The 15,655-nt window shown below is 37.4% G+C and overlaps 1 protein-coding gene across 5 annotated transcripts in view; it reads left to right on the forward strand.

The window, feature by feature from the left end:
- Positions 1–15,396, forward strand: part of GAB1 (GRB2 associated binding protein 1) — a 128,056-nt gene extending 112,660 nt beyond the window's left edge. For 3 of the 5 annotated variants that reach the window (XM_070386590.1, XM_005903138.3, XM_070386592.1), the window contains 5 exons: positions 6,035–6,124; positions 7,814–7,907; positions 9,168–9,291; positions 12,443–12,565; positions 13,395–15,396. In XM_070386590.1, the coding sequence (XP_070242691.1) occupies positions 6,035–6,124; positions 7,814–7,907; positions 9,168–9,291; positions 12,443–12,565; positions 13,395–13,553 (590 nt within the window). In that variant the 3' untranslated portion in view covers positions 13,554–15,396. The remainder of the gene's footprint in view (positions 1–6,034; positions 6,125–7,813; positions 7,908–9,167; positions 9,292–12,442; positions 12,566–13,394) is intronic. The other 2 variants (XM_070386591.1, XM_005903139.2) reach the window with 1 other exon arrangement.
- Positions 15,397–15,655: the final 259 nt, after the last annotated feature.

The following is a 15,655-nucleotide window of genomic DNA, read 5'->3' on the forward strand; positions in this document are numbered from 1 at the left end:
CATGATAATTAGTAAATGCGCACATGCAGTACTAAGTTACTTTGGTCATCTCTGACTCTGAGACCCCATAGACTGCAGTCCGCCAGGATCCTCTGTCCATGGGATTGTCCAGGCAAGAATATTGGAGTGGATTGCCATGCCCTCCTCCAGGGGATCTCCCCATCCAGGAAAACTGTCCTGCATTGGCAGGAGGGTTCTTTACCACTAGTACCACCTGGAAATACTGCATGCAAATAGAAAAACAAACTGTGTTTTGCTGTTCTGTAGCACTGCTCTACTTTTGAAAATTAATATATGAGAGGAAGCATGGGAAAGTATTTAATCCTGCAGGGCACACGTTATCAACTCACTTTTTAGAAAGTTATAGCTATTTGAGAAAAACGTTTTAATATTCAGATCTTAGAGAAAAGTTTATCCTTAAAATCTTAAACTGTAGAGATTTCCTTGGTCCAGTGGTTAAGACCTCACTTTCCAACGCAGGAGTGTGGGTTCAATCCCTGGTTGGGAAACTAAGATTTCGTATGCCTCAGGACTAAAAAAGAATCAAAACAGAAGCAATATTGTACTAAATTCAATAAAGACTTTAAAATACTTTTTTTTTAAGTTAATTGGCATACATTTAAAAACAAAAAACTTAACCTATAAAACTGTCCTGAAATTTTTCTCACTGTGCATAGTATCTCATGAGTCTGTTTTCATTTCAGATTTTGTGACATCAGATATGTGACTCAATCGTTATTCTAGTATCTCTTATTAACTAAACCTCATAATAAGCAAACCTAGCTCTATAAAATACAGCTTCCTTAGTTTCAAAACTCAATATAACCAATTCAACACCCAATATAACCAGTTTCCGTGACTGTGTTTTTGGGAGGGGTCTACAGTGGATGAGTGACATCCTAGTCTTGTTTATATCCCCAATTATAGATGGCAGCCGCTGTAATTAACTCATCTGTAGTTAACAGATGAGGTTTTCAAATACTTCCGAGTAATTGAAGCTGCAGAAATACGTGTTTTAAACACTTACATTTAATGTATTTTCATGGATCCTTTATCCATCACCCAACTGTAGTAGCTATATTTTCACCCATACTATTTCTGTCACAACAATAGTTTTTCTGAGCCATGCCTTATGTATTAATAGAGGAGAAAATCATCATTTACATTTATTGTATTAAATATTAGGAAAGCAGAGGAGTCATTGGAAATGCAGGACAAATTCTGTTTTGATTGCTTCAATTGGAACTTTCGTATTTTAATGGAAAAGCAATTTTGTAAAGTTGGGGAAATTGCTGTGAAATATTGTGATTTCTCTTAAAATAAGTCCTTACATAAACCTACCAGCTTTCATCCCTGCACTTCACTAGGCTCATTCAGTCTCGTTCTGACATGATATATTAATAGCAGCTGTTCAAGCCTCAGATATGCTGTCTTTTTATTTTGTTTCGTTTGGCTTTGCCCATTTGTGGCTTTCTACAGTAGTTCTGACCACTAGTTGTACTGGTTTTTCACAAAAGCGGTGTGAGGTTATTTCTGGTGTTTCTGGACATAAGTTTGGTTAAAGTATCTTCATGTCTGGCTGGATCTTCACTTTGGTGTAGGAAGCACCCAGAAGACGTATTGAGCAGCTTCCCTAGGTAGATCCTTTTGGCACAGTGGTATCTTAGATAATATTTTTTTCAAGGGAGCTTCTAAAGAAGTTTTTTGAATGTTGTTAAAAATTAACATGCTTTTTTAAGGATGGTGTTTGTACTATAATACATATTTGAAAGATGGATAAATGAATGACACCAGTAAATATAAGCAAGTATTAAGGTTTGACTCAAGTCAGGTTTGTGGATTGATGGTTACAGTTTAGAGGACATGAGTATAGAGGGCATATTTACAGCACAGCCTCTGCCTTTGGGCTTTTTTTCCTTTTCCTGACCTTCCATTATGATGCCTCAGCAGGTAAATGCATCTCCATCTGCAATGCAGGAGACCCAAGATCGATCTCTGGGTTGGGAAGATCCTCTGGAGGAGGAAATGGCAACCCACTCCAGTATTCTTGCCTGGGAAATCCCATGGACAGAGGAGCCTGGCAGGCTACAGTTTATGGGGTCCCAAAAAAGTTGGACACAACTGAGCAACTAATGCTCTCCAGTATAATTACCACAATTATAGTCCCCTTTGTATAAGACCATTCAAACAAGTGTAAAAGTTTTTCAGTGTGCTACCTTGGTTACTTCTTGGAATTAACAGAGACTAATAATATTATGAATTATTTTTCTTCTTTCTTGGTTTTTGAGATGCCTACTGGAAATAGTAGCATCATCTTTGAAACTTCAGATGAGTAAACAGGCTAAGTTAAACCTATAATGATAGAGAAAATAAGTTTTCCAGTTTGAGTTGAATCTAGGTAAGTAAAAATAATACTTGAGTTTTCTCTGGGAGTCCAGTGGTGAAGACTCCTTGCTCCCAATGCAAGGGACACAGGTTTGATCCCTGGTTGGGGAACTAATATCCTGCATACCCTGCAGTGCAATGAAAAAAAATTAATAAAAAGCAATTTAAAATAAAATAATACTTAATCGTGTGTGGACTTTTCAAAAAGTATTGCATTTGCTTCTTTGAAGCTTGACACCTCGTATGACTGACTGCCTTGACCATATTTGGAATGATCCACTTATAAAACAACATTCAGTTGTTTTTTGTTTTTTTCCTCTTCCAGGACAAACACAAATTTATAACATTGATCAGATTAAACTCCACTATCAGATTAAGCTTTAAGAGATCAACAGTTCATCAGAACAGATTGAAGGGTCTCCCAGTGACAGACTATACCTTCCGATAGGTCTGAGGTCTTGAAGCAGAAGGAAGAAAGGGTAATTTAGAAGCTCCCAGTTTACTGGAGGAGGTAGAAGAGTAAACACATTATCATAATTAGCACAGAAAGGCACTGTGGTTGAGGTAAGCTCTTGGCACTGTTAGCTCCCTCCTCCGAGGAAAGTCTGAGAGGATGAATGGCAATTAAATGATGATAGACGATCTTCTAGTTAGAATCAGCAGCGTACCAGGGGGAACATAGGACTGGCTTGGGTGGGAGGGAGGAAGTTAAGAATGCAGGAAGGAATGCCAAAGGCCTGGCAGGTGCTGGCTCCTGGGGGCTCTAATAGTCCATGCTAATGAGTTCGGGCTTTATTCTGAGAATGCAACTGAAAGGTTTTAGGGAGGCGAGTAACATACTCAGATTAGCCTCTAGAAAGTTGATTCTAAGATTTAAGGCTATGATGGGGGAAAATGGTATTTTTTTAATGTACAATGTTATACAATCATACTGCTGCTTCAGTGTCTTCTTTAAAGAGTGCTTTGCCAGGTTTTCAATACCCAGGGTTCTAGAAGCCTTACTTTAGAGATGATCAGACAGAAAGGCATTAACAAAAGTCCTTTTTGTGGTTCTCATTGCTGCCTCCAGTCAGGGACCTAGAATGATTTTTTTTTACAAGCTTGGAGGGCACTTGAAGTATAGATGGAGGTCATTTAGCCATACGATGTGAGTTCATCATTTTCTGAAAAACAAACCAGGTAAGTAAATAAAGTGCACATTAAAAATGGAAGGAAGAGCTTCAGACTTCAGATTTTGTCATTTTCTTGGCTGCATGAAAACAAACTATCGTCACTGTAAATAGAAATTAAAATTGATATAGGGAGATTAGAGAGAAAGTGAAATCTATAGTAACTCCTAAGAGATCTGCCTCAGCAAGTGAAGAGAGAGGAAGCAAAGCAGATGCGTGCTGGGTTGGAGAAGTTAAATTCCATTTTTGAACATGTAGTGTGAAAGCCTGCAGAACCTCCATGTGGGGATGGCTTTGTCAATATGCAGATAAGGATCCTGGAGTAGATATGAATCAGAAGTTAAGATTTACCAAGTTGTGTTACCAATGAGGTGGCCGATCACACGATCCAGAGATTGACAATCCTGGATGAGATTGTTCTAATCTATAAGGGTTAGATTAGAAATGGTGCAATGGGGATTTCACCAGTAGTCCATACTGTTTGCTAAACAAAATGTGTCAGTTCACTTTCTTTGTTCAAAACTAATCTAGCTAAAGCCCACTTCTGATTGCCTTGGATTTAAAGGCTGAGGCTCAGATGAGTCATTGTTAACCCTCAGAATTTGAGAATAGTGTATCCTCAAAGTTGGTTCATTCTTTTGCCTTTACTTTGGTATTCTTATTTCTTACTCTTTATTTTTACTTAAGTAATCAGAGAAACATTCAAATAAATGTTTGGCTCCAGGCAGAGAGGAGAGTACATATACTTTGGATTTTTCTCCTTTCTCTCCTCATAAGTATTGGGTTGGTCAGAAGGTTCAGAACCTGAATGAACCCAATCATATTGAGCCATCATTTGAGTATCACTTTCATTTTCATTTCAGTCTGCCTGCCAGTGCAAGAGATGAGGGTTTAATTCCTGAGTTGGGAAGAAGATCCCCTGGAGAAGGGAATGGCAACCCACTGCAGGATTCTTGCCTGGAAAATCCCATGGACAGAGGAGCCTGGCAGGCTAGAGTCCATGAGGTCACAAAGAGTGGGAGATGACTGAGAGACTAACACTTGGATTTCTGTCTGGAATGTAAATGTCAGATTGAGCCAGGCAATAGAAATACAAAGAAATGAAGCTACCAAAATGCCTAAGTGACTAGGTTCAATTCAGGACATTTTCACCTTTAGACATTTGTCTTAAAATCAACCTGGATTGTTGCATGGAGTAGAAAATACATGTAAATTTTATAAATGCTCTGTAAAAAAAAATTCACTTAATAAAGTATTCTTCTATGAAGACAACTAAGGAGTACCTTTGAGAGTACCTGTGAATTAGGGAATTTTCCTGTTTTATAAGCTAGAAAATCATATTTTCAAAAATTTGTAGATTTCAGTCAGTGAGGTGCTAGCTATCAGTGTTGAATCAGCAAACTAATTTTGCCATCTAATATAATAAATGTCAACTCAGTTTTGTAAATGCCAAGAAAAAAAGAGAATTTGGTGTCATTGAGAATAAAGTAGTTTAAATCCTGATTGAAATGACATTGCTACCCCGCATCTCCAGGCTGAATTTCAGTGGGAAAAGCATGAGCCCACTTGCTGGGTGGTAAGCCTGTACTTTTCACAAGGCTTTTCAGCAGCACTTGTACATGGCAGAGATTAAATGGGGGAGCGGGGGGCAGGGAGATAGCGACTGAATTTATGCTCACCAATTCTCAAATTAAAACTTGGGAATTTGCTGGTGATCCAGTGGTTAGGACTGTGTGCCCTCGCCACCAAGGGTGTAGATTCAGTCCCTGGTTGGGGAACTGCAAGCTGCATGACTAAAAAACCAAAAAAACACAATTCTCACATTAAATCAGGTAATCAGCAGTTCCGGAATCTAGACATCTAATCCTTACAAAACGGCATCCCAGGGAGCCACTGAGTATCCAGGAGAAAGGAAGGCTGGTCTTGATTTTGACTTTGGATTTGCAGACATTATAGCGTTGCTTCTCTAGAAGGGTGCTTTTAGGAGATGGGGGAGTAGTCAGCTTAAGGTTTTTAGCACACTTCCATCAAATTAAGAAAGTAGGCCTTGGTACTTTCGTATGAGACACCAGACTTCAAAGAAAAGATGCACTTGCTGCCTCACTGTGCGGTTTTATCATTTTTTTCTTCGATCCAGTTTTCAAAGACATGTTAGAAGAAAAACTAACATGGCACATATTTTTCCTCCATTCCTCCAAATAAAGATAACAACTAACTAGGTGGTTATGTCACTAAAACCCTACCATCTTTTATAACATTTTGCTTATGACATTGTTGCATGCAACTTTCTGGTTCCTGTGGTTTTAAGCATGAATGATATGCAGTAGCAAGACTGAAATAGTCTGCACAAACAAACTTTGCTGATGCTTTTGAGATGTAATGTTTCTGCTCAGGGCTCTGTTGCTTTTTTACAGAATCCATTTTTTTTTCCAATTAAAAAAATAACATTATATTAAGAGAGTCTTCTTTTTACCAATTAGGTCAAAGTCCTAAAATTTTAAGACCCAAACCCCATGGTTTAGAGCGAACTGATTCACAAACCATAGGTGACTTTGCTACAAGAAGAAAGGGTATGTACTTTAGCACCGCATGCTGGATGGGGTGTTGGGAATTTATTTATTCTGTGATTTTTTTTTTCCTTTAAAAGTAAAAAAGAGTCTTAAATTCTATTACTGTTGGAAATAAAACTTACCAGCATATACTTTCTAAAGTGAATGCTTCCCATAATATACAATGAGTCTATTTGTTATGCCATTAACAGCAGCATGTTAAATATTTGATCATGTATGATGTTCAGTCTTGTCCTTTCGCATTATTCTTTTAACCTTTTAGACATCAGTACAGTGATTTCTTTAAGCTTGTGAACTGCTAGTGAGTTCCAACCGCCTCCTGTATTTATGTATAATGTATATATTCTGTTCTGAGACAATATACAATCATTTCCATGGATTCACTATTTTATGCCATTACTTAGAATTTGACAGCTAAACTGCTATTTGTCTTTGGGCTTTAAAAAAGTGAAACATCAGAGTGAAAGAAATGCTTTCAGTAAGCACAGTATTCTGTACATGTCCATCTTAAGAGCATAGATGAACAAAATTATTTTAACTCGAACTGAAACCAGTGTAGCCTTCAGAAAAGCACATTGAATTTTTTTGTATTTGAGTTGACAAGAATGCTGTGGCATAAGCCTCATTGAATCTACATGATCCTGTAAAATGGCTACCTATTTTATAGTTTGAAGGTAATTATAACTTGGCATTTCAAAGTACATACATATGGACAAAGGCTGGAGGAGGGATACTGAGAAAAAAATGAAATCTTAACTATAAAATGTTTACCTAATTATGTTTAAATAGTCTCCTAAATTATAATGAATATTAACAGATAATATTGTTATAGTTCTTCTGAATTCCTGGAATCTGAGTCTTACTTTGAGGGCAAAGAGCTCTGTGGTATATACTAGCAGAGTAGTTAATTCTTGCAGTAATTGATTGCAATAATGGGGTAAGTTAGTGAAGACCTCTTACAAATAAAGCTAATAAGAATATTAGCATTTATTTTTACTTAATAGAGGACATTGTTGGTTAAAGGAAGCTAAAAATTTGAGGTAGTTGTTTAATTTTACGGCCTTTCTCAGATCTGAGTTTGAGTATAAAGATGTAATTATTGCTTTGTTTTATTTGCTTCCAGACTTAATTTCAAATTAATTTCAAAACTTTAATCATTGATTCCTTTTTCAGTTTTTGGTTTTAGCAAAGTGTTGTGTTTATTGCTTTCGAAACATCATTTTGTATGTAAAGTTGCACAGCTCATACTTCAGTGTGGATAATGAAGAACATTTTTACATAGAAAATTAAACCTCTGTGTTTGACGATATAACATTAGTAGGAAAAATAAAATAAGGAAATAATGAAAATTATAAATCAAATAACTATGAAGGAATTGTGCCACATTACTCTTTCTTGTTCTCATTAAGTTTATAGTCATAAAATATTTACTGCAATTAAGAACCAACATGTAATAATAGAGCTTTATTTAGACTTTCAGTAAACAGTCAAGAAATTATCTAATTTAGCTTTTGTCACTAATGTTTTAGCTGTGTAACCTTGGAGAAATCACATAACATCTGTGAGCTTCTTTTCATGTGAAAACTAGCCAGCTCTAGGTGTACTCTGGCTGTAGTAGAGGTATAGACAGAAGGTCATGTTTTCCAAATTTCTGTGTACTAAAATCTCATTTTCTCTCTCTTGTTTCAGTCAAGCCAGCACCTTTAGAAATAAAACCTTTGCCAGAATGGGAAGAATTACAAGCCCCAGTTAGATCTCCCATCACTAGGAGTTTTGCTCGAGAGTAAGTCTTTGTATAAAATTCATAGCTCAATTGTTCTTTGTAATGGAAAGTACCTAAAACAGTGGTTCCCAAAGGATGGTCTGGGGAACCCCCCCCCCCACTTTTGGGTTTCTGTGAAGTCAAAACTATTTTCATTAATATACCAAGATGTCATTTGCTTTTCCACTCTCCTTCTGTCATGAGTGTACACTGAAGTTTTCCAGAGGTGGCTAATATTGGGTGATACCGTTGTGACAGCTAAATAGAGTATGCCTTTGTGTATGCTTGTGTTTAATTTTTTTTCTATTACTTGTAACATGGTGAATATCAATAAATAACACCCTATAAACAAAAGTTCCTTGGGGTTCTCAATTTTTTAAGAGTGTGAAAGGTTCATGAGGCTAGAAATTTCTGAGAACTACTGATCTGGAAACTATGATAGTTTCTTGTGAGGATTATTTAATAAAGATTCATTTAAATATATATGTGGAAATAAAAAGAATGTACACAGTTACAAACCTGTGTTGACGTGTTCATATTTTATATGTATGAACAAGTTTTTTTAAAAATAGGAATTCTTAAATCTTTTTAAAGCTGTGACTTTCTATTTATCCCCCATATCACTAGCAATACTTTTTTTTCTTTTTCTTTTGCTCTGCACAAGGCTATTAAATGCCCAGAAACATCCCTTTATGGGGAGATATGAGTTCAATCCCTGAGTTGGGAAGATCCCTTGGAGGAGGGCATGGCAACCCACTCCAGTATTCTTGCCCTAGAGAATCCCATGGACAGAGGAGCCACAGTCCAGAGGGTCGCAAAGAGTCGGACATGGCTGAAGCGACTTAGCACAGCACAGCATCCCTTTACAGAAGCAGACTTGCAGATGTGGAGAATAAACCAGTGGTTACCGCAGGGTGGGGGATAGCAACAGGGAAAGGGGAGTAGGAGGTTCAAACTACTGGGTGTAGCATAGGCTCAAGAATGTGTTGTACAACATGGAGAATATAGCCAATATTTTGTAATAACTATAAATGGAAAGTAACCTTTCAAAGTTTTTTTTTAATATGTTTTTTTTTTAATATCTGTTTACAAATAGCTATAAATACTAGATGTATGTTTGAACATCTGCAATAAAGTGTACTGTAATAAATATGTGTAGTAAATGGTTACAAGCTTCAATACTTCCGGGAAGCGTATGCCCTCTCTCTTATTCTTGCTGTGGAAGCGAGCTGAGAAACCTGGGTCAGGCTGTGTGTTTGTGACGACCCTCTCTGCCGTCAGCTCCTCCAGGTTCCCCCTGTCTCCCCGGCCGGATTCTGTGCACAGCACAACTTCAAGCAGCGACTCGCATGACAGTGAAGAGAATTACGTTCCCATGAACCCCAACCTATCCAGTGAAGACTCCGTAAGTAGCGTCTTCTCCTAACATCTCTCTTCCTCAGCAGCCCTTCTGAGTCGTTCGCGCTCAGCCTTTCTTCCAGTTCATACATGTTACCCATCCACCTTTCTTTATTTACTTCAGGAAAAAGGACAACTTTTTTTTTTTTGCTCTGTAATATATTTTAATTAATTCCATACTAGAGAATGAGGAATTTGAATAAGAAGTTAAGGAGAGTTTTAAAAATGCTTTTGAAAAGCAGATCATAAAGTCTAAAACCAATATAGAGTCAGAGTGTAATACTATATCTATAAAGTAGATATAAGTTAGATAAAAATGATAAGTTTTTCAGTTATATTTCTTTTCATATGTACTTGATGTTTGAAACCATTCAAGAAAATGCTTTATACTGGAAGCATTTTATAATGCATTTCTCCAGACTCACATCAGGGTGCTCAGGGTGCTTTATGTATTCATTTACACAAAGGTCTAAAATCAAGCATTCATGAAATGAACCCTTAATGTTCATTAAGGGTTGAAAATTAAGTTATGAAATCCACTGAATTAAGCACCTGAAATTCAAGTTATGGTACATCATTTCTAAAGACATATATATTGTGTGTAACAGTAACAAAAATATGTTTAATATTTGTATATATTTTTTTCAAGAATTTTAGAAAAACAAAGCACTACTATGTTTTACTTTTTTTTGGCCATGACACAGGGCATGCGGGATCTTAGTTCCCTGACTAAGGAGCCAAACGCTTGCTCCCTGCGGTGGCAGTGCAGTCTTAACCACTGGACCACCAGGGAAGTCCCCAATATTTTTTTTTTTCTTTTAATTCACAGAACACTTCACAATCACTCCTAGAATCTTAGGGTTTTTCTAAACTCTTTTGGGAAAACACTGTGTTAAAAACTAGAAGGCAGACACAGGCTGTTCCCGGCTGAGATTAGAGAGCAAACAGACTTTTTTGTCGGCACATAGATTTTAACAATACTTAAGGATGAAAAAAATTCCAGTTCTATTAATTATTAGACTATATTTTAACCAGCAATCCTGAGAACTTCAGTTTAGGGACAACTTACTTAGATTAAATGTGCACATCACATGAACTCAAGGGTTCTGTTCATAGCCTGCAACGCTGTGAATAATTCTGTATGTTTTCAGTTAGGGAAATTCCAGGTATGAGCTCTGTCGTTGCATTTGAATACAAAATTTCACATACTCCCACACGCAGTCCAGCTTGGTTTTTTATATGAGCATGAGATATGGAGTCATTTAGAGAAAAAAATTTCAGTTTTTCATGAATCAGATAAAGGCAGGGTTGGGGGGAAGAGTAGCTATTTATACTAACTGAGCAGTAATATTTGCTTGCATTTTTTGTGCCCTGCGTGTTACTGCCAGTGCTTTTTTAATGTTTTATTGGCAGTAGTTGATGGATTTGGTTTAAAAACCTCCTCCTGCAGTTAGGTCCATCACATGCACTAATGCAGATTGTCTACTGCATACACCTGCCGTGCGCAGTATGTAGTAGATACAGCAAAGCACACACACACACTGCATTCGAGTACATGCAGCCCAGACCGTGGCCTGCGCCCTAGGCTGTGGGTCCTGGGGCAGAACTTTGTTGCCCCAGAAAGGAGCACCTTTTCCTGATTCATAAAAACGTTTCACGCAGGCTGTCAGCAGCTCCGTTTACACGTGAGTGAGTAAATGCAGTGTTTTCCTAGCAATCATCCTTTCCCTAAATCACGTTTTACTCTGTTTAACCCAAAAGAAATGGAGTAGCAGTATGAAAGAATCAACAGAAGCAGATTTATGCAGCTTTCCAATTGTGTTGTTCATTCAAACAAGTATAAAATTGTCAAGTCGATTACATTGTTATGGTTTTCTCCAAAAGTATGAGCTAACGTGTGAACAATAGTATCTATGTGGTAGAGGGTACAAGGTGAAAGCCCCTAGTAAGCACGTAGCGTCACCTAGGAGAAGTCAGGAACCTTCTTAGTTAAGATTAAAAGCAGCAAGGTCTGGGAACAAATCATTTATTGGAGCATGTTTGAAGACTGTCATAATCAGAGTAGAGGGTGTATGCAGGGATATAAATTCACATCATCCTTTCCTTTTTGTTTAGCATTGATCGTCATGTTCCTAATAACCTATTTCTTTTCTTCACTTTTCTGCCTCAGGCTTTTTTGTTCTGGTTCTTCACTGCTTCCTCTGCCTTCCTTTTTTCTTTTTCTTTTCTTAGACAGTAGTCCTTCTATTGTACAGCATCTGTTAGGGACAGAAAGATGTGGCTAAGAGAAGACGGAAACAACTGGTAAAAATTCCAGACGGTTGAAAAATAGTCTTTGCCAATAGACTCAGTATTCATAGCGTTTAGTTACCATATTTTAGCATGAAAGCCTTTAAATGTAGAACTTTAAGAGAAAAGTTTAATTTAAGAAGATGTGAGCTTAGGTCCTTTCCACCATCTTGGTCAATCCCTAAAAACAAACAAAAAAATTAATCAGAAAACATGGACTATAAGGATCCTATAGTTAAAGAATGTAATTGAGTTCAGATAGTATTGAGGTAGAACTATTCCAACTAACTATAGCTTGACGTCCCAGTCTTAGTCGGAACCAAGTTTTACTCTTCAAATTATTTTTAGCTCGCTTACCTAAGCTTTTTTTTTTTTTTTTTGGTTGTTGTTGTTCTTACAATGTATTTTTGGCTGCACTGGGCCCTCGCTCTGCATGTGGGCTCTCTAGTTGCCGTGCATGGGCTTCTCATTGTGGCGGCTTCTCTTATTGTGCAGCATGGGCTTCAGCTACACGGGCTCGGTAGCTGCAGTGCCTGGGCTTAATTGCCCCAGGGCATCGTGGAATCCTCCCAGACCAGGGATCAAACCCATGTCCCCTGCATTGGCAGGCAAACTCCTAACCACCGGACCACCAGGGAAGTCCCAAAGCTATGTTTTAATCAATTTTTAAAATATTACTTATCAAAAAAATAAATAAATAAAATATTACTTATCTTTCCCCATCCTAAAATACTATTTTCTGTGGAGACATTTCTTCAAGCTATATTCTCCTAAAATTAATATTTAGGCTTATATAGATGGCAGACAAGGTAAAGAGCAGTATGTCTCATGAATGTTTGACCGTTCACTTTACTGTATTGTACTTTCAGAATCTTTTTGGCAGTAATAGTCTTGATGGAGGAAACAGCCCGATGATCAAGCCCAAAGGAGACAAACAAGTGGAATACCTAGATCTAGATTTAGATTCTGGGAAATCCACACCACCACGTAAGGTAAGTGAAACCTCTTTCTATAAATGTACTTAGCTCATGTATGAAACCTGAAGATCTGTCTCCTTTGAGGGAATTCTATTAATATGTTTAATTTAAGTTTAGAAAAGTCTATTACTTAATGCCTTTTTATAAATCACAAACAACAGTTATGCAGATTAATTTATTTTTCATGTCTAATGGCATGGAAGTTACATATTTTATACTGTCTTAGGGATTATCATTAAAATGTTTGCTTAAAAAATTCTGAAGTTCCACAGTTAATCATGGTCTTCACTCTTTCCAATGTTAGTTTACCCAAATTACTCCCTTACTGACTTTGTCCAAAAGTTTTAAGTTTTTTGTTGGTGTTGTTATACTCACAAATTAGATGTTATTATTAGTTGTATTCTTATGATATCATGGAGGAGGAAATGGCAACCCACTCCAGTATCCTTACCTGGAGAATTCCATGAACAGGGGAGCCTGGGGGGCTGCAGTCCATGGGGTCGCAGAGAGTCGGACATAGCGACTAACACACACACACATTCTTATTATACAGACATTGTTTATTTACACTTTCCTGCATTAGCAGCACAGAGTCTGAGCCACTGGATCACGAGGGAAGTCCCTAATTCTTAAATATAAGAATTCTAAAATTAGTGGAAAAGCAGAGTACAGTTAGGATAGTGATCGCATCATTAAGTTGCAGTTGTTTGTGTTATTTTTTGGTGAACCAGTAGAATTTCAGAAGTTATTCACAGCGTGCATATGCTCATGTTTTAAGACTGGAGTTCACGCAGAAGCACACCTTCTGCGGGAACTTATGGGATTTTTTTCCTTTGCTTTTTAGCAAAAGAGCAGCGGCTCAGGCAGCAGCGTAGCCGACGAGAGAGTGGACTATGTGGTGGTTGACCAACAGAAGACCCTCGCTCTGAAAAGCACCCGGGAAGCCTGGACCGATGGGAGGCAATCCACAGAATCCGAAACACCAGCCAAGAATGTGAAATGAAAAGACTGCTTTAACGTGTCTGAACGAAAGAGGACTGAACTGTAAAGAGAAATCCTGCTTGACCCGAGATAACTTGACCCTTCTACTCTAGGTAGATCCTCAACTAAGTAGAGTCAGAGTCGGAGGACCTTTCAGGCTTCATCAAGCTGTCAAGACTGTAAATGGTGCTTTGTGGTATCGGAACAATTCATCACATGTAAATAATGTGGGAAAATACTATTGTTTGGTTCCCAGAGAAACATTTGTTCTGTAGTTAACACACTTGTAGTATTACTGTATTTATGCACTTTTTCATCTGAAGCGTTGGTTTGGGTATTCCCAAATGGACCTTAACACGATTCTATTGGGAGTTCTTGTTTTTTCCTCAAGAACGATGCTGAGTAAACTAAGCTACTTTCCCATTGAGAAATCACTCTCTGACCTGCAGGATAACAACGTGGCATGAGAAGCACGTTCGCAGTCTGCCATTCTACCTGAAACTTCACGGGGTGATTGTTAGCTTAAAATACAAAGTGGAGTTGGACTCATCATTCACTGCCTTTCAAAGTGCTGAACATCGTGTCCATACTGGCGTCAGGACTTAGTTCCCTGGTTCGTGGACATTTAGTTTTCAATGGTGGAACCTTGTTATAGTTTGTTAATTGCAGTGTTTTGGGTTCATTCAGTGAAGATTCTGCCGGGTGGGATCTTACACCTTGAAAAGAGTGAATAATGACACTATCAAGTAAGCGTGTAAATCACTGATGGCATGCGGTGAGGATGTGCTCTCACACTTGTTACCATGTATTAAAATTTACGCTATTTGCAAAGTGTAGATTATACAGCTAATCAGGTACGTACCAGGCACTGATGTGCTAATACACTGATCAGGTTTATACAACGAGCTTTAGTTGTGTTCTTGTTAATCCTCTAACGTTGTTGGTTTCCAGTTTGGAATTAATGACACAGTTGATATTCACTGTTAGTTATAGCAACATACTGTGACTTTTAATTAGACAGTCATGCAGATTTATTGCTCTAAGAATGAAATTCTGTCTTTTGACACCATAGTGCCCTTTCTATGGTTTTTAAAAAAACTTTACTTAATATTCTTCTTGGCCTTATCCTATTTAAATCCCTATGCAATTAATGTTTTATATCTGCGTTGTTTTTTTAAATAGATGTTATATAAGTGATTCTCATATGTAGCACCTATTGCTTTTCCAGTAAAAAAAAAAATTAACTATTTTGTACTGTGATTTATATTCACTGTCCCAATTCAAGAAATAGTGGAGCCTTGCTATAATGTGAAATCTTATAGCCATGGACTTCTTCCAACTAGATTTCTGAAACCACCAGAGGTATCATATGATTCTTTCTCACCTATAACATGGTCCTGTGACATGGATATCAAGATCACACATTATATATAGTGAGGCTATAATTTATCTGTCTTGGCTTTGCAATGTAATTTAGAAAGCAGATATAGTTGTTGGTTTGATTGGGTTTTAAGTATGTTACATACAATCTGTTATGTACTGATTTGAGACTTACTAACAGTTTTTGGAGGGGGCATAGAGATCGGAGAGCCTACAGCTGAGTCACGTTCCCCCATCCCACTTCAGACCTCTAACTGTTGCCTGAGAATACAGATGTGCCCTGATTTCTGGCCCCTTGGCCACTGTCCTGTGCCTGACTTATGTAATGGGTTTATGTCCCCTCCATGAACTAAAAAATCGTTCATAACAAGATGAATTGTAGACGAATAACATTTGATGCTTTTAAATGTTTGCTTATTTTTAAACAGAAACTAAACCCAGAACTGAATTTTGAGGTGGGTTTTTAAATAAAAAAGATTGTTTGAGTTTGGTGTGTGCAAGTTGTTTTATAATGAAACCACAAAATAAAGGAAAAAATCATTGAAATGTTCCTGAGCTATCAAAACACACAACACAGTTTTTAGTGTGAGGGTACTTACTTGTGTTGCATGGAGGATAAGCATATTTTGAGATTTAGAACATAACAATAGATATGTGACTAATTCACAGTTAGAAATATTGTTTTAAATGTGACCTATCAGAAAAGCTTAAGGCAATTATGAATATTTTAGTGGAATTTCTCAA

Source organism: Bos mutus, chromosome 17 (assembly GCF_027580195.1).
Source record: "Bos mutus isolate GX-2022 chromosome 17, NWIPB_WYAK_1.1, whole genome shotgun sequence".
Lineage (NCBI taxonomy): Eukaryota > Metazoa > Chordata > Mammalia > Artiodactyla > Bovidae > Bos > Bos mutus.